The sequence below is a fragment of the Agelaius tricolor genome, unplaced genomic scaffold, assembly GCF_023055355.1.
Source record: "Agelaius tricolor isolate 1412-34295 unplaced genomic scaffold, bAgeTri1.0.p SCAF_4, whole genome shotgun sequence".
Taxonomy (NCBI): domain Eukaryota; kingdom Metazoa; phylum Chordata; class Aves; order Passeriformes; family Icteridae; genus Agelaius; species Agelaius tricolor.
The window spans coordinates 20,133,131-20,158,579 of NW_027269264.1; the positions used below are offsets into that span (position 1 = coordinate 20,133,131).

Consider the following 25,449-nt stretch of genomic DNA (forward strand, 5'->3'; position numbering starts at 1 on the left):
TAGCATAGCACATACAGATGCATTAATGATGCATATTAATAACATGTGCATTAGTGATGTTCAGTGGTGAGGGAGAGTTGTACCCAGACAGTCTACTACAGACAGAAGAAAAAACTTCAGTTGTTTTAATCTACAACGTCTGACTCATGTGATCCATGTAACTGAATTGATGCTGATATAGGAAAAAGAATCAGATAAGCAAGAACAAACAGTTGGAGATGGATGGAGATGGGGCTGCTGCTTTTGTCTTGTATTGAAACTAACATGTCGAGTATTTGGTTCAAACTGCCCTGTAATATGCAGAAATTTTTCCACCTACTCTGTGTGTTTCAGTCACCTGTAATAGCCACTGTAACTTGATGCATCAAGAGTTAACCTAAAGGTTCGGGAAAGAGGGCATGGAGGAATTCAAAACACAAACATATCTTACTCCCTATTTTTATTGTTCAGCACTTACCTGGTTGTCTAAGGTGAATGCAGCACCACATGAGAATACAGCAGTTGGGATTAAAAGAAAGGGTATTATTAAATTGTTTTCTAGAGTTAGTAGAATTTCTTCTCAGTTTTTTACTGCCCAGTGGGTGTCGTCACAAAACTTTTTGAAGAAAGTGGTTTTATTTCCCTTTCCTGATCATCACTGTCATTCTAGTCACCAGCAATTGTGGTACAATAAGGACTATCATGCTTGTTTTTACAGAAGAACCTAAACTAAATGTTTTGCTACTCTTGAGGGTTTTCTTTTGCCATCTGTGATAATGATTTATATTTTAAAAAACAAACAAAATACAAAGTCGTATCTGATTAGAAAATTACATTATTTGGTCAAGTTAGTGTTGAATCTCTTCATCCCCTTCTTTTAATAGCTGTGTACATTAACTGTGACTTTACACCTTGCTTTTTTTGTTGGTGGCAGGTGTGAGTTCCTGGGGGGTACTGGGGCCATTCAGTGCATCTTTAGCTAAGATCATTGATAGCAGGGCTGATCTCAAGACTTTTGTTTTTAGCTACTAAATTGCATTTTCAAAGTTGCAAAAAATGTATTTAATGTTGAATGTGTTTAATTCTGGCTTACTTTTTAACTTTCCTGCCATTGTCATAGAGAAGCTGTGTTGTTTTTAATGGCAAGAAGGGTAGCTACCCACTTGAAATGCATTATTACTCCATTTCTGAAACTAAGAGTGTGCAGGTCAGTAAGTTCTTTAAAAGAATAAAATGTGAAAAGACATTTAGTGATATTTAAATAAAGTGTGCGATGTAGACTGTTTTTAGGGTTAGATGCTACTTAAAATGGTAGATATTTTTTGTTTTGTTTATGACTCTGAGCCTTAGTGTTGGAATCCAGGTTACACTGGTCTTTTGTAAAGCCAAGCACAGCACAGGAAGCCAAGATACATGCTGCCACAGATGTCTCACTAATAAAAACGATCATGACCTGGTGAAACCAGTCTCTAGGAAAGTTAGTTTCTCCAGCTGGCCTTCTCTGAGCAGAGATTTTTGGAGCTGTGAAGTATGTATGACTTTAGAATAGAATTCTCCGTGATGTGGCTAGAACAGCTTCCTTTCACTGCACATTACTCTTGAAATCACATTGCTGCAAGTGAAAGCTTTTTCGAAGCAGGTTTCCTTTTTATTAACTTGGCCACACCTTCTTCTGTGCTCTCAGTTTATGAGCTATGGTTATGAATTGTTTATGTCTCTGGAATTTATTTCTAATACTGCTTTTCTTTTGAAAATCTGTATCTTATGCATGGCCATATCTATCCCCATCTTTCTTATAAGCCCCTTTTAAATACTGGTAGGCTGCAGTAAGGTCTGAAGACCTTAAAATAAGACAATTGTATTTGCTTCTTTGTCTGTTTTATGGGTAGAAGCTTATGTTGTAGGATACATGGCTGACATGTATTTGCTAAATTACAGTATGCTGAATATGTGAGGCAAAGTTCAAAACTGGACACTGTTGTTTGTAGAACATAGTAATGACAACATTGTTGCCTATTATGATATTATTAGCATGTTTGCTAACTTAGAAACAGTGGTGTATATTTTTATATACCAGTAGATGGCATTCTTCCTATCACATACAGGTACGCATATACTAATTTTCTATTAATATGTATGCAGTTTTCTGTTTCACAGCATTCTAATAAATACGCTTCCAAGGAAAACTGAACATTTATTTTAATAATAGTCTCAAATTTAGAAGCCAACTTCCCTGCTGCCCTCATTGTGTGGCATTGTTTCGACTCTTTGTTTCTAATGTTGATTGCAGTAATGAGAATCGTGCGTTAAGATTCCTGACATTTTTGGCAACAGTTCAGGATCCTCACTAATAAGAAAATTAATTTCATTATCTTTGCTGTATTCACAGTGCATTCAGTTGAGCTGAGTTTTTAATTTTTCTGCCCATAATTTTTCCACAGATGTAGAAGAATTCTACCTGTGTTTTCACTTTCTTTGATAGTGACTGCTTATTAAAATATGGGGTTGTAGCACTTAGGGCTTTCTATCCAAGGATGTCTTGTTTAAAGAGTATATGTGAATAGTTTACATGTGAACACCTCAAACCTTGGTTCTGAGGTACTTACAATGAAAATCTCACATTGCAAATAGCTTGAGTAAAAAGAAACAGCTATTTCTTTTCTCTCACTTCCTCCTCCTCTCACTGTTGTAAATTTACAAGTAGTATTCTGAACAGCACAGGTTTTTCTGTATTTCCACTCCTTTGTTTTTCCTATTTTCCTATTACATGGTTTCCGAGTAGCTCATTTGTATTATTAAAGGACAAACTAACCAATCTGTTCTGAATATCTGTAGCATGTCTCTCATCGTATTTCTTGGTTTGCTGCTCCCATGTTTTCATTCATTCGGTAACCTCTTTTTAAATTGCTGCTGCTTTCACGAGTTTATTTCCTGTGGGTGTGAGACTTTCCCCGTGATGTGGGGAACAACAAGCTGCTCATTCTTCTGTGTGTGGCCTCTGGTTAGGAGCCAGCATTCCCTGGTGCAGCAGCACGGGCGCGGTCTGCTGCCAGAGCCGGCGCTGCTCGGAGCCGGGAGATGACGATCTCTGCCCTGAGCGCTCGCCGCTGTGTGCCCCGTGCATCCCTGCCTGCACAGGGCTCTAACTTGGGTGCTGCTACACCTAATGCAATGCTGTGGTGGCCTTTCCCGGGTGTTCCTGCATGTGTTTTGATAAAAAGGCAGTATCATACGGTGGGTTGCTGATAATTTGTTAAACTTGCTGTAGAGTGGCCTGGGTTGGAAAGGTCCCACTAGACCACGTTGCTCAGAGCTCCATCCAGCTTGAAAACTTCCAGGGTTGGGGCATTCACAGCTTGTCTGGTAAACCTGTGCCAGTGCTTTACTACCCTCACAGTAAAGAATTTCTTCTAAATATCAAATCTAAGCCTACTCTCTTTTAGTTTAAATCCATTTCCTCTTGTCCTGTCACCACATGCTCTCATAAAAAGTCTCTCCATCTTTCTTGTAGACTCCCTTCAGGTGCTGGAAGGCTACAATTATGTCACCCCAAAGCCTTCTTTTCTCCAAGCTCACCCCAATTCTCTCAGTATTTCCTCACAAGAGAAATGCTCCATCCCTCTGATCATCTAGATGTCCCTCCTCTGGACTCTCTCCAACAGGTCCATGTCCTTCCTGTGTTGGGGACTGCAGGTTGGATGGAGTGTTCCAGGTGGGGTCTCACCGGAGCAGAAGGTGAAAATAAAAACTGGGAATTAGTTCTTGTACATATACATTGTCTTCAGCTATTCTGTTTTGAAAGTTTTCCTTTCCTTTCCTTCCTTCCTTTCCTTTCCTTTCTTTCCTTCCTAAGAGCAATCATCAAATAAGCATGTCTTATAAAAAAGGAAACAAGAACATTTTCTATATTTCCTGCTGCTAATGGTTGCCTGTTCTGGAGGCTCTTCTGAACACACAAGAGATTCAGAATAATTACAGGCTAGTGATCCCTTTTGTCATATTGCATTTTTTATGTTTGGAGTTTTTTTAGGTTATTCCGATAATTTATGATTGGTTAAAGCCTTGAAGCACTGGAACAATGTATTTTTAGAAATTTTATTGTTATGCTATGCTATTATTAATGTTCTTAACATTCATGAAAATTTTAATCCAATTTTTCATGCCACATAGGCATGAAAACTTCACCCATATGGAGAGGGTGGGAAATGCAGACTTTAATGTCATTTCTGAGTTGATAAACCATCCTGATAAGCCATCAGAATTGGGTCCAACAAACGCCAATCTTACAAACTTAAAGGCTGACTTACAGCCAATAGATCATAGTGTAAATTAGAATTTAGAACAAGTGGTGAGCTACATGTTAGCAGATATAGACCAAAGTTGTGATTGGTTGTATTCATCAAGCACCAATTGGACAATCAGAGCCAAAAGAAAATGAAAAAGGCTATGTCAGTCAAAGCTAAACATGGAAAAATTGAATGCTAATTTTGTCAGGGCCACTTATGAAAGAAAATCTGACAGAGAGGGAGGAAGAAAGGTGAGCTGAAAGGGCATGCCAATCTAAAGTACCTGATGGAACTGAATAACTTTTGCCAGAAGCTGGGACAGTGGACCAAAAAAAAAAAATATTCCAGTTCAGTAGAGTAGTACTCAAAGTGCAGAACAAACCTGGAGAGGCCCAGATGTTCTGTGACTCTTTCCTGAAGGCCACCTGTTCTGTAGAATAACTGGTGTGTTTTTTGGCAATATACAAAGCCAACCCAAGACCAATGAAAGATTATTCATTTAAATATATAAGAAGAAAATATGTGATAATGACACAAAAACGGAAGTTTCTGGCTGGTGCTAGATATTAAGCTTTCTATAACATCAGGCTTGCTTTTAGAAAAACAGTCCTAGTTCAGCCCTCACCATAGGGAAAGCTGCATATAAATAAGTGCATGTAGTCAGAAGCTCCAAGTAATTTCTGAAAGAAGCAGAATTCCTGAGCTAAGTGAAACAAGCACAAAGGGTTTTGCACAGGCATAACACACATGGAGAAGAGTAGAGCAAGACAGATTGTACTAAGAATATCATGCATATGGATGCACTGTATAAAAAGTCTTCTGAATATCCTTCATCAAGTGGCCTGAACCATCCTTAAGTGTACTCTTGTGCAAAGCTCTTCAAGAAGCAATATGTGCAGATCTTGAAAGATTTTCAAAACATAATGGAATAAAAAATTTATGAAGAAGAATCCTCACTTTTGGTGACCATCTTTGCAAATAAAAAAACCCAGAGATGGTATCACTGCAGTCATGTCAGTTAAAATGGGAAAATTCTGCTGTTTGTGTCATGGGCTTAACATAAACAAAAATAAGAAATCCTAATCATCCACTGACCTCAGTTCATGCAGTAAGATGCTTGTGTGGTTTCTTTTTTTTTTTTTTTTTTTTTTTTTGTGAAAATAGAGCTTCATCTTAAATAATAGTAATCCAGTTGAGGCCAAAAGGTCGGTAAATAAATTCAGAAATGGAACACTTTTCAGCTCCTAATTATTGCATTTACGAAGGTAAATTCAGACTCTCAACAGAATTGCCTTTGGCTGGAAAATTCAATAAGCATTTGGTGAGGCAAAATGTAGATATAGGTCAACTCTTAATCCTTGTAAGATCTGGGGCTATTCAATAGAGAGGCTAATTGAAAAGACTTGTTAGTGACACCTAGTGAAATTGAATATAGAGCAAGTCCAGTGGCAATCACCAGGGTCAGCAGTGAGTCCAGTGACTGCCACACCAGGCCCACAGGGACGAGGCAGGCCCAAGGTTTGGCTGTGAAGTCATGGCCAGGGCTCAGGCTACAGGGCAGCAAGGTACATGGCCAGCACAGGCACGGCTGCAGCGGAGCTCAGGCAAGGCCCAAATGCCTTGAAAGTGTCCCTGCCCATGGTGGATGGGTGGGTTGGATTTAGATCATCTTCAAGGTCCCCTTCCAACCCAAACCATTCTGCGATGCTATGTAGGATGTACATGGAATTGGAATTACAATATTCTCTTCTTAGGTAAAGAATGTTGATTTGATTTTGGGGCCAATATACTTGCCATCTTTCAAACTCACTACCTACTATTTTTTTTTGTATGCACGCTTTGTCAGATTGTTAGGAAAACATTAGAAATTGTTAGGAAAGGACAAATGTTAGAAGTAATCCAAACATAATGTAAAGAGCTTTTCTCTTCTTTTCCTGAAAGATGTTCTTTTAATAATTAACTCTTATAGAAGAAAGTCTTCAAGTTCACATTTTTCTAGGAGAAAGGAATTTCAGGTAACATAAAGAAAATATCTAGTGCTCAAATTAGAGTGAACCTCAATATCTGTTCTTTAGTTTGCTTTTTTATGTTAGGAAGAGCCTAAATCACTTGTGAATTGTCATTCCACAGGGGATATGGGCCCCAAGATCATCTGATGGAAGACTTATTAAAATAGTGTTTGATTTATAATAAAGGATGTCTCTATGAGATAAGAGTACTACTTTAAGGACACATATGGGTAATATGTCTATTAAAAGGCTTATGAGTTGCTAGAGGACATACTGAGAAACATATATTATCCTTCTTATCTAGACAACTTTGAAAGAAGGAGATTAAGAGCTGAACGGAGATATCTGAGTTAAAATATGAACATATTTCACCTGCTATTTATTACTGAGAAAGTCAAAGGAGAGAGAATCTGTGTCATAGAGCATAGGTTTTAGCAGGGTTTTATTACAATACATTTCTCCTCTCCAAAGGGAAAACAATTTGAGTAGTATTTGGACTAAGATTAATTGTTGTTTTGGGCTATTTCTTACCTTTTTGATAATATCACTGCAATATTTTACCATGATAAAACACAAAATAATCAGAAGGGAATGTCAGTGTAAGAGGGATGGGAAGGCGTGGAGCAGGGGATCTGGTTTTCCCTGGCAGTTGTGGGGAGATGGACGTCTGTGTTCCAGGAGGCATGCATCCAAGAGACAAATGGAAAATGTTAAGTCTCCTGGAGGCCAAAGTAGTTCAAAGTTACTTAATCACTTTCTGAGACTCAGTTTTGTGGTTTTACGGATCTTATGGCTTTTTTGGTATGTTTGGAAAAGCGTTGTCATTCCTCCTCTAACCTGTGCAAATAATCATCAGGAGCTTTGATCACTGCAGAGATCATAGAGTGTTCCTTCAGATGAAAGATGTCTGATGGTGATTAAAGTATGTATCTTGTTTATACTTTTTGTATTAATTTTTTCTGTGTTTTTCACTGGTCCTACAGGAGTCTTTGTAGCAGTTTTCCTCAATCACTATATATGGAATTTACCCTTGCCTTCCATCAACGGCTTGTATGTAAGAGGGTCTAAAGGCATTTCCTCAAAGTGGTCTGGAGTGCTTGGAGATAAATGGGCTTTTACTCAGTCCTTGATTGTTTTCATTCAGCCTTGCTTGTGATATATCCTTTTTCCCTCTTTTGCTAGGTGGTGGCACGCTGCTTAGTGCAATATCTCATAGTTACAGCCAGTAGACAGTCTGTGCTTTTCACAGGAACATTTGCAGCCAACTCCTGGTAAAATTGTTGAAATGGTAAAGGCTGCCTTTACCATTTGTTAGAGAAGAGTGCAATAACAGATATGTGTTGTGCACAATAGTGTTGTACTGCTTGATTTTGTGTGATAAAACGCAAAAAAAAAATCAAGAGAATGCATGTAGTGTAAGTTTTGAACTCCTTTACCACTTAATGCAGAGATCAGAATTCAAAATAAAATTTCTGCTTAGAGAACTGCTACTTATTTTGGTATTTAGGACTTATTTTTTTATTTTCAAAGTTGCTGTTGCTATTAAATATTCACTATTAAATATTCTTATAGAGGAATGGAGCAGTTATAGTCATAGGGTCATCAGAAATATACAGTGGATGTAATAACAATATTAAGAGATATATTCTGATATATTAGTATTTTCTAGATACATGTCTTACCTAGAATTCACAGTTTTTGTGCTTCTAAGATCTGATGCAACATCTTAGCTCATTGTGAAGATTTGGGGTGAATGGGTGATGTGTCAGACTGTATCTTTAAGTAGTTAGGTTAAAGTGAATATTTCAGTGGTAGATCTGCTTTCTCTGTGTCACTGGCTATCCTGTAAGGCAAAATGTTTTCATAAACTTTAAGGAGATGTATTTAAAGTATCCAGTTTTCAGACCATTTGTGCACATTAAAAATAACTTGCTGTTCAGGTTCAATGGTTTTCTTGTTGGACAGTGCTTACACTGGGGTCTTGCCACAAGATGCAACAGATGCAATAGATTATAAGAAGACGGCTAGTATAATAATTACAGCATGGAACAGACTGCTGGCAGATACAACAACGTAGCATTCTCTTTAATCATAGTGCTTCCCATAGTGTGGGTGGCCACAGGCTGCAGACGTTTCAGTCAATCCCTTCTCCATGCAACAGTGGTTGTAAAAAAGAGCTGAAGTAAACAGCATTCCACAGACCATTAAGGGGTTTTAATTTTGAAAAAATATAGCTTTCCATCACCCCTCCTTTTGGCTGCTTGCTTCTGTCAGCTGTTACCTACCAAATCAGTTTTGCTTGAACTAAATTGTATATAATGTACTATCTATGGGCTCTTTAAAAAGTTTGTTGTGCTCTGTTGCGGCTTTTGTTATTAAAATATATATTACTTTAAAACCTTTGTTGGTTTTTGCAGCAAGAAAAAACCTCTGGCCTTACATTAAATGCTGTGTTATGTTAAATTTAAAAGCTTTTCATCTTTTTTTTTATTCTCCTGATTTTTTTTTCCTTCAATGCCCAGTGTGGTTTTGCTGTTTCTGTAAAATGCTTTATTTTCTCCCTAGCCATTAGCACAATACCTTTTCTCCAACCATAATGAAGGGGAACTTTCTTGTGTTTTTTTAACCTTGTGGCCAGTTTACTCCTTTGAAAGTTGATTTCCCCGCCTTGATATTTGACATATAGTCATTTGGAATCTGAGTTTAATGGAATAGATTTAAGCAGCTAAACTTGGTGTCATGAAAATTGTTACATAGCATTTACAGGCCTTTTTTGGAGTGTGTAAATCAGCTGCAGTTGAGGACAAATAATTTTAATTTTATTTTTAAGTGCATGTGCATGAAAGGATATATTTTGATAGATGACTTTTTACATTGTAATTAGCCATATGTGGAATCAAGTGTGTGAATGAGCTTGAAAGAAATGTCTTAAGTGTCAGTGAGTAACAGATAGTTCAAAGTGAATGTTCATTTGAATCAAAACAGAGGACAGAGGACTTACGTGAGATGTAGACATGTGTTTAAGATCTGACATAATTAATTAAAGCCTAATGACTTAATGAACTCTTAATGTGATAAGAGACTTTTCAAATTTTAAATTGCTAGCTAAAATTGAATTTTAATAATCAAGTTGGCTTGCTTTGCAATGTGCCCCAAGGGAGTAAAGAGCGATTCAGGCACTTTTCTCTGCCCTTTTGTGCAATTAATTTGTGTTCCAGATACCAAGGACTTTATCCTGTTGAAGTGAGTGTACTTCCTAAGGTGTACACACCTTAGAAAACCCACATCTTATAGCAGTATTTGCTTGAAATTTGACATATCTGCCTCTTAAACTTGCTAATGTACAGTTCTGTTAAAGGTTAAAGACCCCAAGGGTCTTAGGTATGGTTAAGTATGGGTGAGGGGAAATCCTGCATTGAAAATGGGAATTGACCGATGAATCAAAGATGAGTAATTGATACAGTGATAGTATATATTCGAGATTTCTAGTAGAATAGGTTCTAAAACAATTTATTTCATAAAGGATGGGAGAGTGATAAAAGATGTTAAACTTACTCATACAAGAAGAGACTGGGGCTGGATCTCTTTAACATGGAAAACATTTTAGAATGAAGATTTCTTCATATATAGGACATAAACTATTTCTAATACTTATTATCTTGAAGTTTTACTGATTCACTGTCAGTATTTTCTTTTTTCTGTTGTTCTTTCACTTTTGTAAAGTTAGCCAGAGGGAGTTCTTGGTAATTTTGAACATTTTGAAGATTATACATCTAGATAGTTAGTTAGTCTTCTCACTAGCTCTTTTGAGAATCAGCATTTTAAGCTTATTTGGACCTTCTCTGGTCACCTATAGACAGTTGCATTGGTAGGATGTAAGAGAATTAGCAATGTTTTCAAGTTTGCAAGCATTCCTGTAGTCTTCTGGTTGAAAATAGAATGATATTATGAACGGGCTGGGAAAAAACAGACCTCTCTTCTTCAAATGTAATTCTTTAACAATGCCAAGCTAACATGATTATAAAGGATTTCTCAGCTTCGGGGTCGAAATAAACAAAGGCTAAGTATGTCAAAGAACAAAATGAGAAACCAAGGATTCTGCTTTCCTGCAAGGCTGCTTGAGCTTTAACAGCAAGTGTCACAAATTGCTAGCCAGCTGACATTTCTCAGAGCACTTTAGGTTTGCCAGGTGGCTCTAGTAAAGAATAATGATTTGTTACTGAGACACAAAAATAGGTCTCTATTTGAAGAAATTCTACTGGCATTAGATATTTTTGCTCAATTTAATATAACTGCGACCAGCAGTTTTTGTATTACCATTATAAGTGTATTTTGTGCTTTTTTTTGCTAAGAAGTTCAGTGGACAATTTTCTCCCCTTAAACATATAACAGCATGAGACTTAGGAAGTCCAAAGGGATTAAAGTAATTTTTCCTAAATATCATTGTAAATTAGATGCAGTATTTGCAATGTGTACCTATTGGAAGTATAAAAATGGGTGCATACATTCATTGAAAAAAGCATAAATTTAAGATTATAATTTTTCTAGAAATTATGTAACTCACAGATTTAAAGTAAAAGTGAAACATCTTACAATCCATCCACTCTTTCTAAACTTATTCATCCCTCTTTTCCACACCTTTTTTTTGTGGATAAAAGGAATTCTTCAGTGGGAAGCTTGTATTTTGGCTTTTGAAAATTGTGGAGGGAAGAAGGAAATTAATTCTAAATCACTGGCTAGTTAAACCAGAGAGCTTTAAAAAAAAAGAAAAAAGATTTATGGTTTACTCTGGTAGAGCTATTGAATTTCCTTTTGTAATTTAGTGTAAATGTGTGTTTTATTTCAGCATCAAAAGTCTCCCCTTTTTTAATACAAAGAGTAATAGCACTTTCTAGGTGGGTGTTTCTTAAAGAGAAAGGAGAGAGTAAAGGGAAGGAGATTTGAAACTGCTTTTCCTGTCTGAGGCCAAGACTAGACTCAAAGCTTGCCAGCCCAGCAGTTCTTCAGCTTCTTTCTTATGATTTCTGAGGGTTTTGTTAGTGACTTACAGATGGAGCTTAGGTTTTGGAACTCATCCATTAAAAAGTTTCATGGTCTTAGCCGCAGTAGTAGTGCAATGTGTTTTTTCTGTACCAGTGTCATAGAAGGTAACTGAGGCTGAATTGGTGAGGGAAAAACAGTGCAGCCTTCCCTTCCCCTCCCTATAATTTTCTTTTCCACATTTCATTTGGAAATTAGGATCATGTAACATTTTTCATCCATTTTAGGAAGAGAGGTAGAATATGAGACTAGTCTTTTTACTAACCTCATGTATCAGCAAGAGTAATACAATTCATAGCATACTTTAATTTCTAAAGAAAAAGCATTTTGTCTCAATGGGTTTTTGAAATTTTTTTCATTTAAGTTTTTCTAGTAGGCCTTCATGGTCCTTTAGTGTATTTTGCCATACTTTTAAAATATTTTTAAAGAGAAAAATGTAGTTATGACTGTTGAAAGAAAATTAAGGAAATTGGCCTAATATAAGAGCACCTAAAGCAGTTTTACTGAAGACACTGACTGAAGATGAGCCTGCTTAATTCTTCAGGGACAGAACAGGGTTAAGGGTAATCATCAGATAGAGTGTGGAGAACTTCAGAGAATCTATGTTTTCATGCCTGGGAATATGTGAAAAGTAATGAATTCTGAGTATTAATTTTCTGAAAGAATAGTACCATTCCTGTAGGGGGTTTTTTTTGTTTGTTTTATTTTTAGGTCAAAAGTAGTTCAGTCTAGTCATTTATCTGTAGATTTTCTATAACTTGATCACATGCTTGAATGACAAGAGCCTTGTTTTTCTATGAGTGTTTAGCAAAATAATTTGTTTATGATCAACTGGTCTGTCATGGTTATCAATAGACATTTAGATGTAGGCAGATATCAGACTTATGTTCCAAGTGAAGAAGGACCAAAATGAGAAGATCCAGTAAATCCTAAACATAGCCAGCAGTTTTATTTAGTGTGCTGGCACAGAATTTAGCTAATGAAAACCATCCTGTAGATGCATGTATCCATAAACTGTGCTGAAACAAAAAAACTCCCTGACAGTAAATGTCAGAAAGAAATGTAGGAAGCAAACCTCTCCTATCCTTGTACTTAGGCACTTTGACCCTAATTAACTAAATTACTGAAGAATATTCCAAGCTTCCCCAATGTTAATTGAAACTGAAGTGGTTTCTTTTTTGCAAAACCTCTGAGTGATTACTGGAATAGACTGAATTTGCTGAAGTGAGAGGTTGTGTTCAGTAGCTAATAATTGAAAAGTATATGTGTATGTGATTTAACATTTTGTCTTTTGAAATGCATTTTAACCAGTTTTAATTTTAAAGGAGAGACTGAACTTCTTGGTTAGCTAATCAATGGTCTAGTTAAAAATTTTTTTACGATTTTTACTATTTTTTTGGTGTAATATGCTCGTACATACTAATTGTTGTTCACAAATATATGCCATGTAATTTCCCCTAATTGATACACTAAGAATTTTATAAAATATTGAGAAAAGAGAATAATTTTGAGTAGGATAGTACTTTAAAAGCTAGATGATATTTAAATCTGTATGGTGTTTGATACCTCATGGTGGGAAATGCAAGCAGAGAAAGCTCCAATGTCTTACGTCAAACACTGTATGCATTTCTATCTCTGAGCTTGTATGCTGGAGGCCTTGGGAGCTCTCTGCGAAGATAAGAAAGAGCTTGAAACTTTTAAACAAACTACAGCGGTGCAAGAGTCAGAAAATGGTTGTACTTCTATAGTTTGTTTAAAAGTTTCAAGCTCCTTCTTATCTTTCCCTTTCTCTGTAGTATCAGAAGCAGCTAAAGGTAACACAGCCTGCAGGCGCAGTCCAGGCAGCAGGAGCAGCAGGAGCCAGGAGCAGGAGGGGGCCCACCTGAGGCAGGGGTTTTGCCTGAGTAGGCAGAGCCACAGCAGGCACAGCCACAGTGAGTGGCAGAGCTGAGGGAGTTACCAAGGGTGCAGCTGGCCTGAACTGTTTGTTAAATATCTTGCTAAGCACATGGCATACTGGAAGCAACCTAGCGATTGTAAAATCCAATAGCTTAACTCCCATAGTTGTATAGCTTAACTCCAACAGTATCCCAAAAACACATAGTAAAAGCAAATTCAAAATCTGCATTTTCAAAACTTTTCTGTACCCAGCTTGAAAGATCTTTAAGTTCTTGCTTGGGTACAGCACAAGAGTTAGATCTTACCAGAGTATAAATGTCTCTCTGTTCTTTGGACACATCTCTTGTCCTGTTCCCCAGAGCTCACCTGATGTCTCTTTGCAGGTGATCCAAGTCAGACTCAGGCCAGGCTGGGTCCAGCAAGCACAGTAATCTGCTTCCTCTCAGCAGTTGATGGGAGCTGGTAATCTGCTTCCTCTCAGCAGCCGATTGGAACTCGACTCAGACCCTCTTTTCGACTGGAACTTGACTCTCACCCTCTTTTCAGGGCTTCCTTTAATCATCCTCCAGGGCGGTCCCAAAGTGAGATGAAAATCTTGTTCCTCACACGGTGGGCACCAGTTGTTCGGGATGCAGAAAGACGGGTCAACTGATGAGGTGTTTAAAAGATGGTTTATTGCAAAATCAGTTGCATGGAAGGGTGAGATGAAGGTTGTTACATCCATAGTTACCACGTTAGAAGCCTTGTATCCGAAGCCATTAATTCTAGAATTCTAACTAATTCTAGTTACAATGTCTCTTATAAATTTCTTATCCAATCAGCTACTTCCACAAAGCTCGCTAGCACTTCCATAACCAATTGCTAATTGCTAAGTTTTGCACAATTTGCCACAATGTGTCTTTTTCTATCCAATCATGTAACTCTATTGAAACTTATTGCTGTATCTTCTGCTTTTTATCAATTTTACAAGAGGTTCTATTGTGAAACTCTAAAATCTTCTACTATTTTGCTTACTGTATTTGTTCACTTATATGAGGCCTATATCTACTTGCTTAAAACACATTTGTGCTTAAACTACACATTTTTATTCTTATTTCATGTCTGTTTCACTATTCTATTCTAAAGCTCCAAGCCTTCTCCAAGGTCTTAGGTCAAACACTGTACCCATCTCTATCTCTGAACTTGTATGATCGAGGCTTTGCTTCTCTGTGCTTGCATTTCCCACACCTTATATTCTTTTACATTTTGATTTTGGTTTGCGGAAAACTGTTTTTCTGTGTTCTCCTGGAGCCAAGGAACAAGTGAGCAAGAGGGCTTAGAAGCAAAATTAAAAGTCACAAACTTTGTTATGAGTGGGTGTGTGGAAATAATATGAACTGTATTATGTAAGCATCCCAGTCCCAGAATTGATTTTGTAAACAGTTGGTGAAATGGTCTTTAAATGAATATACTGCTTTGTTATTTACAGACTTAACCACCATGATTCTTCAGAACTGGCTACTTATTTCAGGGTAAGAAGGTTTCAAAAGTACCGACTCTGTGTTTTATTGTCAATTAATTATTCAATCTAGAGAATATGGGACATGATAAAACTCACTGGCCTTTGGGCAGGATTTTTAAGAAAACGCTACTAAAATACTTACAGGAATTTGAGCTGCTGAAAGCTAGCAAACAAAAAATTAATTCATATTTACAAAACAAATCAAAGCAATGTGTATATCTTGCTTACTGAGGACTCTGTTTAAATGGTTTAGGAAGTAATGTGGGCTGTTAGAGCCCTATATTTAAAGAAAAACCCTATTATGTACTGTTTTTATATTTTTAAATTATGGCTGGAAATCATATTGTCTGATTTATCTGTAATGTAATCAATTATTCAGTTTTGGATTACTTTTTAAGCCAGATTGGAAATAGAATTTGACTTCTTGTCTTCTAGACTTGCATTGAAAGCCATGGGCCATCTGGCTATAGAGGAAATGCCTAAGAGCAACACTGATGTACAGACTCCTGAAGTCATTGACATACAAGGAATTCTCATTCTAAAGTCTTATTAAATGCAAATAAGAAATAGCACTTACATCTAAAACTTCCTCTGAATAAGATGTAGTTTTTCGTAATACACCTGCTTTCTTTTAGTAGAGCCAAAAAAATCTGGTCCTGTTGAAGCAGATAGAAAGGTCAGAAATAAACCTGTTACTTGACCAGATTTCAGAGATTTCCCCTTGGGTATCCATGCTGTACTTACTCCAACAGATTTACACAAATCATAATTTTTTGCAAAATGTCATTAATGGTCTCTTCTCAAAAAATAACTGCACTTTGTGTTTTCATGCAGAATATACTTAAGAGAAATAATTATTTAGAATAAATGATTCAGTTTAATCCTGCTCTACTGTTGCTTTGATAGACTCATCCAAGATAGCAAAAACAAGCTCAGTATCATTGCTGGGAAGTCTTAATCAATGTTAAGTTTGAATGGTTTATCTCAGTGAAACCGTCCATCTCCACTGTTCAAAATATAGTGTAGCTATTGATTTTCACATCTGCCTCTGAGGACATTCAGAACCATAAATATTTTGGAAAGAGTGCATTGAGAAGTTTCCAGAAATAAACTGCTTTATCTGCCTCCCCTGGAATCTCTTTGAAACTGTGTCATAAATTCCAGGACAGTTGCTACACAAATACAGTTACTAGCATAAAACTTGCCATCTTGTAATAAAAATCTAGTTCTGTTTATGTGTTGATGTCTAATTTCAGAAGTAGTTGTGCCTTTAATTCAAACTTGTATATTTTTCCCTATTGATGTGTACAGGAAAATATTGGCTATTTCAGAAAGAAAAGGGATAAAAGGGTTCGGAGCTTTTGGATCCCTGCTTGGTAAATACGGTATCAGAACCTAAAGCCCCTCCTGCCTTTGTGCTGGATTTGTAGAGTCTAGTTGAGTTCCTGTTTTCCTGGGACTATGTTACTTAAATCAGTGGAGGGACAAATTCTGCTTCAGAAAACTAATTTCCAGGCTTTCATATAGTCATGTGCCTCATGAGATGGTTGTTACAAACAAAGTTATGGAGTAACTCAACAAATCCCTTATAGCTCATGGAAATCAGCCTTCATTACTTAAAGAGGAGTATCAAAAGAGTTAGCTTAGCTTTTGTGAAAAGTATTTTAGTTACTTAGTCCACTTTAGAATCATAGAGTTTGGAATAGACCTATGAGATCATGAAGTCCAATGTTAACACTGCACTGCCATACTGCCACCTAACCACATCTCCCAGTGCCACATCTACACACCTTTTGAAGACTTCCAGGAGTGATGATGCCACCACCAATACAGCAGTTGATTTCAATGCCTGACAACCCTGTCAATGAAGACATTTTTCCTAATATCCCGTCTAAACCTCCCCTGGTGCAACTTGAGACCATGTCTTCTTGTCCTGTCAGCTGTTACTGAGATTGTCACAGAAGAGACCATCCCCTACCTGGCTACACCCTCCTTTCAAGCACTTGTAGAGAACAGTAGTTGTAGAGTTCCCCCTCCTTTTCTCCAGGCCAAACATTCTGAGCTCCCAGAGCTGCCCCTCATAGGGTCTCTGCTTCAGACCATTCACCAGCTCTGTTGCCCTTCTCTGGCCTTGCTCCAGCCCCTCAATGGCCTTCTTGCAGTGAGCGGCCCAGATCTGGACTCAGGAGTCAAGGTGTGGCCTCACCAGTGCCTAGAGCAGGGGGCAGTCAGTGCCCTCTCCTCTGGCCACACTATTGATGGTAGAGGCCAAGATGCCTTCCTGGCACCTGGGCACAGCTGGCTCATTGCTGACCAGCCCCCTCAGGTCCTTTTTGGCTGGGCAGCTTTCCAGCCTCTCTTGCCCCAGCCTGTAGTGCTGTCTGGGGTTGTTGTGACCGGACTTCACCATACCAAACTTCATACTGCTGGCCTCAGCCCATTGATCCAGCTGGTCCAGATCCCTCAGTAAAGGCTTTCTACACTTCAGCAAATCAAATCTCCCACCCAACTTGGTTTCATTTGCAAACTGACTGAGGCGCCACTGTAGAGCATCAGATCTAAGCATGTTTTGTCTCAACATTCTGAGTATTGCTACAGGAAAGGTGTGATTCCAGGAGAGAGTCCTGTAGAGCTGGGGCAGTGCTGTTCTGAGCCAAGATCCTGCTCTGCCTTGAGACTCATGCTTAGTCCCCCACCCCCACCTCACTTCCAGGAGAAGGGCTGACTGTGCATGAATGAACAAAATTGTGTTTTGTCTAGTTTACATAAGAGGCATGCACCAGATGAACTATAAAAGGGAATAAATCAGGTCCCCTCTTTATTTTTTCTCTCATTCTCGTGTTTCTCCTTTCTTTCTCTTTTCTCTCTTTATCCTCTCTTTTTCTTTTGTTTTCTTTGTCTTGATATCCCAGCTCTGGACCATCCACAGAACAAGAACTACTGTGAAGTCTAAGAACTGGAAAATTTGTTTTCTTCCCTTGCTTTGCCTCAGCAAATCATATGCTATTCCATATCCCGTACTGAATTTTGTTGTGGGAGTGGGGAGGAAGTGGACGTATGCTATAGGATCTTGTAGATATGAATCAGTGTGCTTACACTGATAAAGAAAGTTTATGAGTTTACGTCTTTGTGGTAATGCTCATAGGATTATCTGCCTGTTAAAGGTATTAGAAATCTCTCTGCAGCAGTGGATTTTGAATTATCTGCAGTATTATTCAGTATAAATTGCATCAGTACAATAAAGTCACTTGCAAGGTTCTTCAGAGAAGTTGGTCATTGTGAGGGCTTTATAAAAATTCATTAATTCAGTTTCATGTTGAATGAGATTTTGAATAGCATGCCTTTAATCCTAGGCCGGGGGATGGATTTCTTCTCTTGCAATTACAGCCAAGGTGGTTTCCTTACTTAGTGGCGAAAGAAGTCAAGAAAAAAGTCATTTAGGATATTAGAGTGTGCCTGACTGGTGTTTGTTTTCCAGAATCAGCCATCTTGATTCTGGAAATACAAAAATAAAAGACCCCTTGTTAATTTTCCTTTTGAATGCAGCATTTCTGCTGCAGATCCACTTTCTTGGCTTGTAGAATGTGGTATTAGTGGATTAGACAGTGAGTGGTAATTGATTCACTGCCAGGAATAACTGATGATTATGCAGATCACCAGTTGTTAATTTTGCTGGGGAAGTGTAGGATCCTTGGCTGATACCATCAGTACAGGAGTACATTTAGTACTGACAGTTTTCTCAGCATGTACTTGAATATCTCGTAGGTATTGATCTTGAAATGATTGCTTAAATCCATCAGTATCAAATAACTGTTTGATACTGTGGCTCTGTAATATGTCATGCCTTTTGATTTTCCAAATGCTTGGGTGATTCATAATGTAATAATGGAACCTGTCACAAGGTTTGAATGTTTGTATTGCTTCCTATATATGTGAGAAAATCTGAAATCTTTTATATTTCTCTATGGTACTTTCTGAAAGAGTTAGTTTCAGATATTCCTGAGCCCTTCTCTGCTCTCAAGGCTACTCTCAATCCATTCATCCCTGATAACTGATACTGGAGATTGCTCAGTTGAGGTGCTGGATTTTTTACTTGGCCTTGTTGAACTTCGTGAACTTCGCACAGGCCCGCCCCTCCTTCCTGTGGATGGCATCCCTTCCCACAGGGAATCAACTGCACCACGTGTCTTGGTGTCATCTGCAAACTTGCTGTGGGTGCACTCGATCCTACTGTCCCACTCAATCCCATCCCATTGATGAAGACATTAAATATTCCTTACCCTAACAACTCATTTGTCAAGTATGAGTGAAGCATCAGTACTAATTTTTCTTCCAGACAGCTCTCTGTTAATATAGAGTAGTAAAAGAATTATAACTTACAACCAGAATTATATAAGAAATAAATAAGCTTCTTTTTCTCAAGAGAAGGAGAGCTTTCTTTGTGTGTTCTAGAAGATTAAGAAAGCTTTCAAACTGAAAAAGACAAATGCTTTAACTTACTTTAACAAATACCTTTTTTGCATGTAGGGATGTCTCAGGCTTTCCACTGCAACACTGTCAGTAAAATGAAATACATAAGACACAGAGCTGAATTGTAAATGTTTTCCATCTTTTATACCTATTTGTCATATATAAATACTTAATAGCTCCTTTCATTTTGACTGCCAATATCTTCTTGCCTGTGTTTCCCTTGCCCCCTTCTGGTCGCTCAGAGATTTTGTACATTTCAAGAAAAAAAATCTGCAAATTCCTTGCATGGATCTAGTAAATTGAAAATGAAGCAACAAAAAACCCCAAGCAAGTAAATAAGCAAGCAAAACCCCAAAACAGTACCAAACTGAAAACCATCACAGGAGAGTGCTGCAGGACATACGCAGACTCTGATGGTGTGTAGTCATTTTGCTTCTCTTTTCTTCTACTGCTTGGTTAACACTGGCTGTTACACAAGGGTGGGGGGGGGAAATAATTTCAGAAGTACTCTTCACAAAGAGACCATTCAATTTATTTTATCTTTTGGAAAATTCTGGTTACAGAAAGGGTCACTAGATAATAAATTTGGCAGTGGTACAGGTGAGTATGTGGGATTTTAAGCCACTCCCTCATTTAGCTGTCATTTGGTGCCATGTCAGCCTGCCAAATCCTTTTCAGAGATTTTTATGTTTATTATCACTGGTCAAGCTTTTTGTAAGTCTTTCATTAATCAATCCAACAGACTCTGTACTTTTCAAGCTCTTCCTTACCTCTCGTGAAAGGGGTATCCCAGGTTTGCTGTTGTAACACCTCCTTTATTTTGTTTTTGACTTGCAGTTTGGTCCCTTATCTCATTCTACTTGGAAAACTATCCTGTTTTGTAGGTACCCTTGTTAGTGTTCTGAAAAGAAAATTTAACTTTAGTAATAGTTGCAAAAGACAATAAAAATATATAAAGGTTATTATTTTTTATTAATGAATTGATTAAGGCCTGTTGGGAGATTGTAGAGTTAATAGATTTTAACTTTTGCTTTTGACACCTTTAGAGAGGGTTGTACATTTTTAGTATCTGCTCTTTTCTTTTTCTTAAGAATGCAAAAATTGAATGTAAGTTACTACTTTGAAACTGTTTTGCCATAGCATTTTTCTTTCTCTTGTATTTGTGGGAATTCTCTGGACGCCAGTAGAACAGCAGCTGCTCCTGTTGAGGGCTGTCTAGGAAAAAAGTTATGAAGGAAAAGACATATTTAGACATTTAACATAACTCCTCAAGGTAGTAAAAGAATCCTGAAGTACAATAAATAAGGTATCCCAAATTCTTACCTATTTTGAGAACAGTGAATTTTCTTAGACCTCTGGTGTTCTGCTGATTCTTCTCTCTCACATCAATTAAACATGGAACGCATGGATTGAATATATCTAATTCCAGGACTTCTGAAACAGTTGCTTAGGGGTGTTCAACAAAAGCATGTATAAATACTTGAGTTTCTGAAAGGAGAAAATAAGTTAATGAGATTTCCTTTTTTTTTTTTTTTTGTCTCAAAAATCTTTCATCATGTTCCTTTTTATTAATAAGAATGCACAGAATGAAGCAGCCTAAACCCATGGAAGTCACAGAGGTTTTGTCTGAACTTTCCTTTAATCATGTTTTTAAATGAAGGCCTTTTTCAGTGTATACTAATCCTGACCCTCTGTTACAAAGAATTTTATATACTTAGTGCCATATAAAGTTTATACTTTAAGTGTCAGTGATGCATAAAGCCCTGAAATGAACCCTGGAAAGGGAACATAACTGTTGTTATGTTAGCGTGTAGCAGTCAAGAACAGGAATGAAACTGTAAAAAATGCAGAGTAGATAGTTTGATGATCAACCTAGAACTATCTCAGCTCAGTTGTGACACCAAGATTAAAAAAAAAAAAAGAAGCTTTAAGATTTTGCATTTTTGGTTTTCATAATGAGTTTGCTAGGGAAGGTGCTGGGGTGTAAGATCTGTCCAAATGACAGCAGAGCTGTAGTAGGGCTGAAGAACTAGGAAAGCATGAGTACTGTGCTCAGAGTCCCCTGTGCATGCCTGTATACCAAATCTGTTAATCTGACTTGGAATCTATCATCAAAGGATTGCTTAGATTATCATATGATGTATTTAAAAGGCTTTTATGAAACATAAAGCATTTTGTAGTGAAATTGGTAGAGAAGTAAATGTCAAGATAAGATTTTTATCATCATCTTCTCAAAATAATGAGTAAATTAAGCAAACTACAGTGTGAGACCAGACTCTGAATCCCGGAGCATCTTGAAGAAGTGATATGGAAAAGTAGATGTTAATTACACACTTGCACTTCTTGATCATGGTACTGATCAAGACTACAGGTGATTGAAATGGCTCTCAGAGAACTGAAACCTAGCTACGGTCTGTGGTTTTGATGTGAATGGTCTCCATTGAGATTGGACAGCTGCTGAGATCTTGTGGTGTGTGTGACCCCACATTTGATCGTAGCAGCTGCAGCATTTTCCTTATGGTTGGTGGAGCTGTCTGCTCTTCTGTATCAATGGTGTAAAATGGCCACAGCTGATCAAAAGGCCTTACCCCAGGCAGAATTCAATATCCCTTTGCACAGCTTGTGTTAGCCTGGAACTTCATTGCCATTCTGTTGATTTTTCAGAGTTTGCTGTGCCATCTCCTTTCTTCTTCTAAGTGGGAAAGTAATGAAGCAGAAACCAGTACGTTCATATCAGCTCTGGGCTACACGTCAGCAGATTATTATTGTCACTTGGTTAAAAATGTAAGTATTTGGTGTAATTGAGATTTTGACAATAATAAATCACTAGTTTATAAGCACCTACATGGAGCTGTCATTGTGATAAGGAACATGAACTGAACTTTGTTTATCTTTTCTTACCTCAGTTACTTTTACAACCTTTTAAGGAAAAAAATGAAGTGGGAGATCTCTGGACGAATGAAAAATTTTTATTAGATTACACTACAATAAATATTCATAAAAACAAAATTCCCATTCCCGTTGCGCTATAACAAAAGAAAAACCTATTCTATCATTATTTTTTACCCATGAAGTTAAAATTACATTTATAATTTTTTGTATTAGAATGTAACTTCTGAATGTTTTTTACTGTATCTGCTGCATTTAAAATGGGAGATGAACCCTAAATGTTAGCTAAAGTCACTTTTTTATTTAAGATATATAAAAGTAATGGGAATAATATTTCATGATGTGTTGACTCAAATTAGACAAAGTATGTAAAAATTATTGGTAATGCTCTTCTGAAAGTTAAGCCTTTAATCTTGGGGAAACAGAGCTAAAATGAATATCTTCTTTGTTTTAAAATGTATGAAGTATATACTGTGTAAAATAACATTTTGCAGTATAGTCTGTTCAGTGATTTGGAGAGCTTTAATTTGACATCAATAGTTTAAAATTAAAAAATCAAAATAGATGAACAGAGGAAGTAATTAACCTTTACAGTACATCCTTTACAGTCACACAGAGAACCATGCAAATTATATCTGCTTATTGTCAGTAAATGTAATGTATTTACTTTTATTTTATTTTACAGATGGTCGTTTCATTAGTAACAGAACTCAGAGAAAACCAGTGCAATGGATTTAACATTCAGGAGAGGTAGGTGTTATCTAAACATAAGTTTGATATGTTTTGGTCTGGGTCATTACAGTTCAGTGAGAATCATTTTACAGTCATGGGCAAATAAGGCTTCAGTTGAAAAGTTTTGGATACATATGTTAGATAATTTAAGGTGTGGACAAGCTTGGTAGGCTTGGCTTCTTCATGTAAGTGTTTGTACTTAACCTAGGAGTAGTAGAGGAATTGGAAGGGACCTTGAAAGATCATTTGCTAATGGTGCTACTGTCGCTCTTTGTCACATGATCATGTCCTTTTGCTGTCTGATTTATGCCTTTCTTGGCTTAACTTGGCTGTTATCCTCCCCTTCCTCTTTGCATCTAGATATTTGGTAAGGAAGATTAAGTGAGCTGGATTTGTTTAGAACTGATTTTAGTATTAAAATTACGGACGCAGTTAATGAGGAGTATCATGAAGTTTCTTTCCATATAGGAACTAAATGCCAACATTTTTAAAAGTAAGGTGAAACAGACTTAGCTATAAAGCTGGTTGAGACTGTTGGGAAGAAAAATACCTGATTTCTGCTAGGAGAAAGAGAAAACTTTGAACTTAGGTTGATTTTTGAGTGTAGAAATTACGATATGGATGTTTATTCAAGTTCCAGAGACAAAAGTAGTTTGCTTTTAGAGATGTACAGTTTTTCCTTTTTCCACTTAGTGATATTTTAAAAATTCAGATGATAACATCGTTGCAAATTCATTGTACACAGTAGAATGGATTGTGCACTATTTTCCAAGAACATATTTTGAAGATTATCTAGAACAAAACTATCTTTACAGGGTTTTTCTTCTGAACTTAGGTAAGAGTAAATTCATCTGCTGAATTTTGCTAATCCTGGATAAGGAATTAGAAACATAATTTTGTAAAGGGAGCTGATTTAGAGTTTCAGGTCTGTGTATCCTGGAAAATACTGCTGCACAATCAGATCATCCCAATAATTACCATTCTTACAAAAATACTTGTAACAAAAGAGCATTTTGAAGTATTTCAGTATAAGAAACCTTAAACAAATATTTAGTTAGGTAATTACTGAGAAATGTGCATCTTGGAAAATGTTTCGTTTTATTTCTCTCTCTGGTTAAATAGTGATGATTAGTACCTCGTGTCCATACTGCTGAGCAGCCTTCTTAATTCCCTGTCCTCACCAATAGGTCCTGAAGTCCTGTTGGTGACTCCTCAAAAAAAATACTTTCAGATTTTTTCAGAGAATGCACTTCTTTTAGTGAATCAGGAGAAATTTGCAGGAACTCAGGGAAGCCTTTTACAAACAATATAGGACAATGTTTTAATTTGCTGGAGTTCAGTGTTTCATAGTTCTTAGTCTTTATAAGTATCTTCCTGTCAATGCTACAGTTTCATGTGCTAGAAACAATATATATTCTCTGGGAAAGTTGTGACTTCTTTTTGCAAATCTAGTCCCTAGCATTTTAATTTTCTTAAAGTTCCAAAGTTTCTGTATTTTCTTTATGTTCCAGATTCCACTGTCTTTAACCACTTCCAACCATGTAGTTTTAGTGAGAAGATCCAGCAAGTGCTTTGTGTATTAAGGTCCAAAGGGGCTACATTTTTCTTCAGCTATAGATCTGTAAGACAAAAATTTTCCAGCTGAGCACTTGAAGACAGCAGGATTCATAAAATGTTTCTGTTAAGAGGAAAGAAAGGTTAAAAAAGCAACGGGAGGCCTGAAAAGCAGTTAGGTTGTCTCTTCTGGGGCTCTAGGAAACTTGCCTAGGAGCTATGAATCTCTAGTCTTCCTTCACAGGGAGAGACAGTTAAGTATCTACTAGTAAGGATGTGGTGATGGAGCCATCACAACTGGGTTCAATTTAGAGTTGTGTTGATATCCCTCATATGGTTTGTTTTGAGCACTTAAATATCAAAATTTTATCTGACTTCTTAAAATTCTATGCAAAATAAGAAATGATATGTCAACAGTCATTCTAGTAGATAATTTTTGAGCAGTTAGGTATGCATGTCTTACATTTAATATTCTGTAATTATTAATGCCCTTTTCTTTGCTTAACAGTTTAGAATTTATGACTTTTCTGAAATATGAACTGTGTTTATTTTTTCCCTCAGCATTTCAGCCAGTCGTGTGAATGATATTTCCATTTTCTGTGTGCCTCTCATTACTTTGCCTGATCTAACTCCATTGCTGGAAACTCTCCTTCTTTACCATGGAGGGTCATCAAAAGAAATTCTCAGTTCAGAGTTTCTAGAGGCTGTGAATGAGGCCTTTTTAAAGTAAGTTGCAGGGTTTGTATTGTTTTACTTTTTCATAAAGACTATAAATTCAATTCAATGTCCTTTTTCTAGGTTTGTGTGCTGAATGCACTGTATACTTTTCTAGTAAGGTATTTCCCTTGCAGTTGGATAGCAGAGCTAAGGATGTGGGCCAAAGCCGAATTTTACATTGCTGTAATGCACAAAATGTGGCGTAACAGCTTTAAATATTGACTGTGACTTTGTCTCACCTATTCCCTAAAAAGGAGGTTAAAACTTCCAATAGATTTTAGGAATTTTGTGGAAGTTGTGATTATTTGTTACAGAAATGTCATTTATGTGTCATATAAGTGTATTACCTTTGCTAACTTGACATTTTGGGAGG

General features: G+C 37.0%; 1 protein-coding gene across 1 annotated transcript in view; it reads left to right on the plus strand.

Moving 5' to 3' along the window:
- FANCC (FA complementation group C) overlaps positions 1-25,449 on the plus strand; it is a 79,607-nt gene that overhangs the window by 24,287 nt on the left and 29,871 nt on the right. The window contains exons 5-7 of the mRNA XM_071424811.1: positions 21,849-21,968; positions 22,759-22,823; positions 24,921-25,085. Coding sequence (XP_071280912.1) covers positions 21,849-21,968; positions 22,759-22,823; positions 24,921-25,085 — 350 coding nt within the window. The remainder of the gene's footprint in view (positions 1-21,848; positions 21,969-22,758; positions 22,824-24,920; positions 25,086-25,449) is intronic.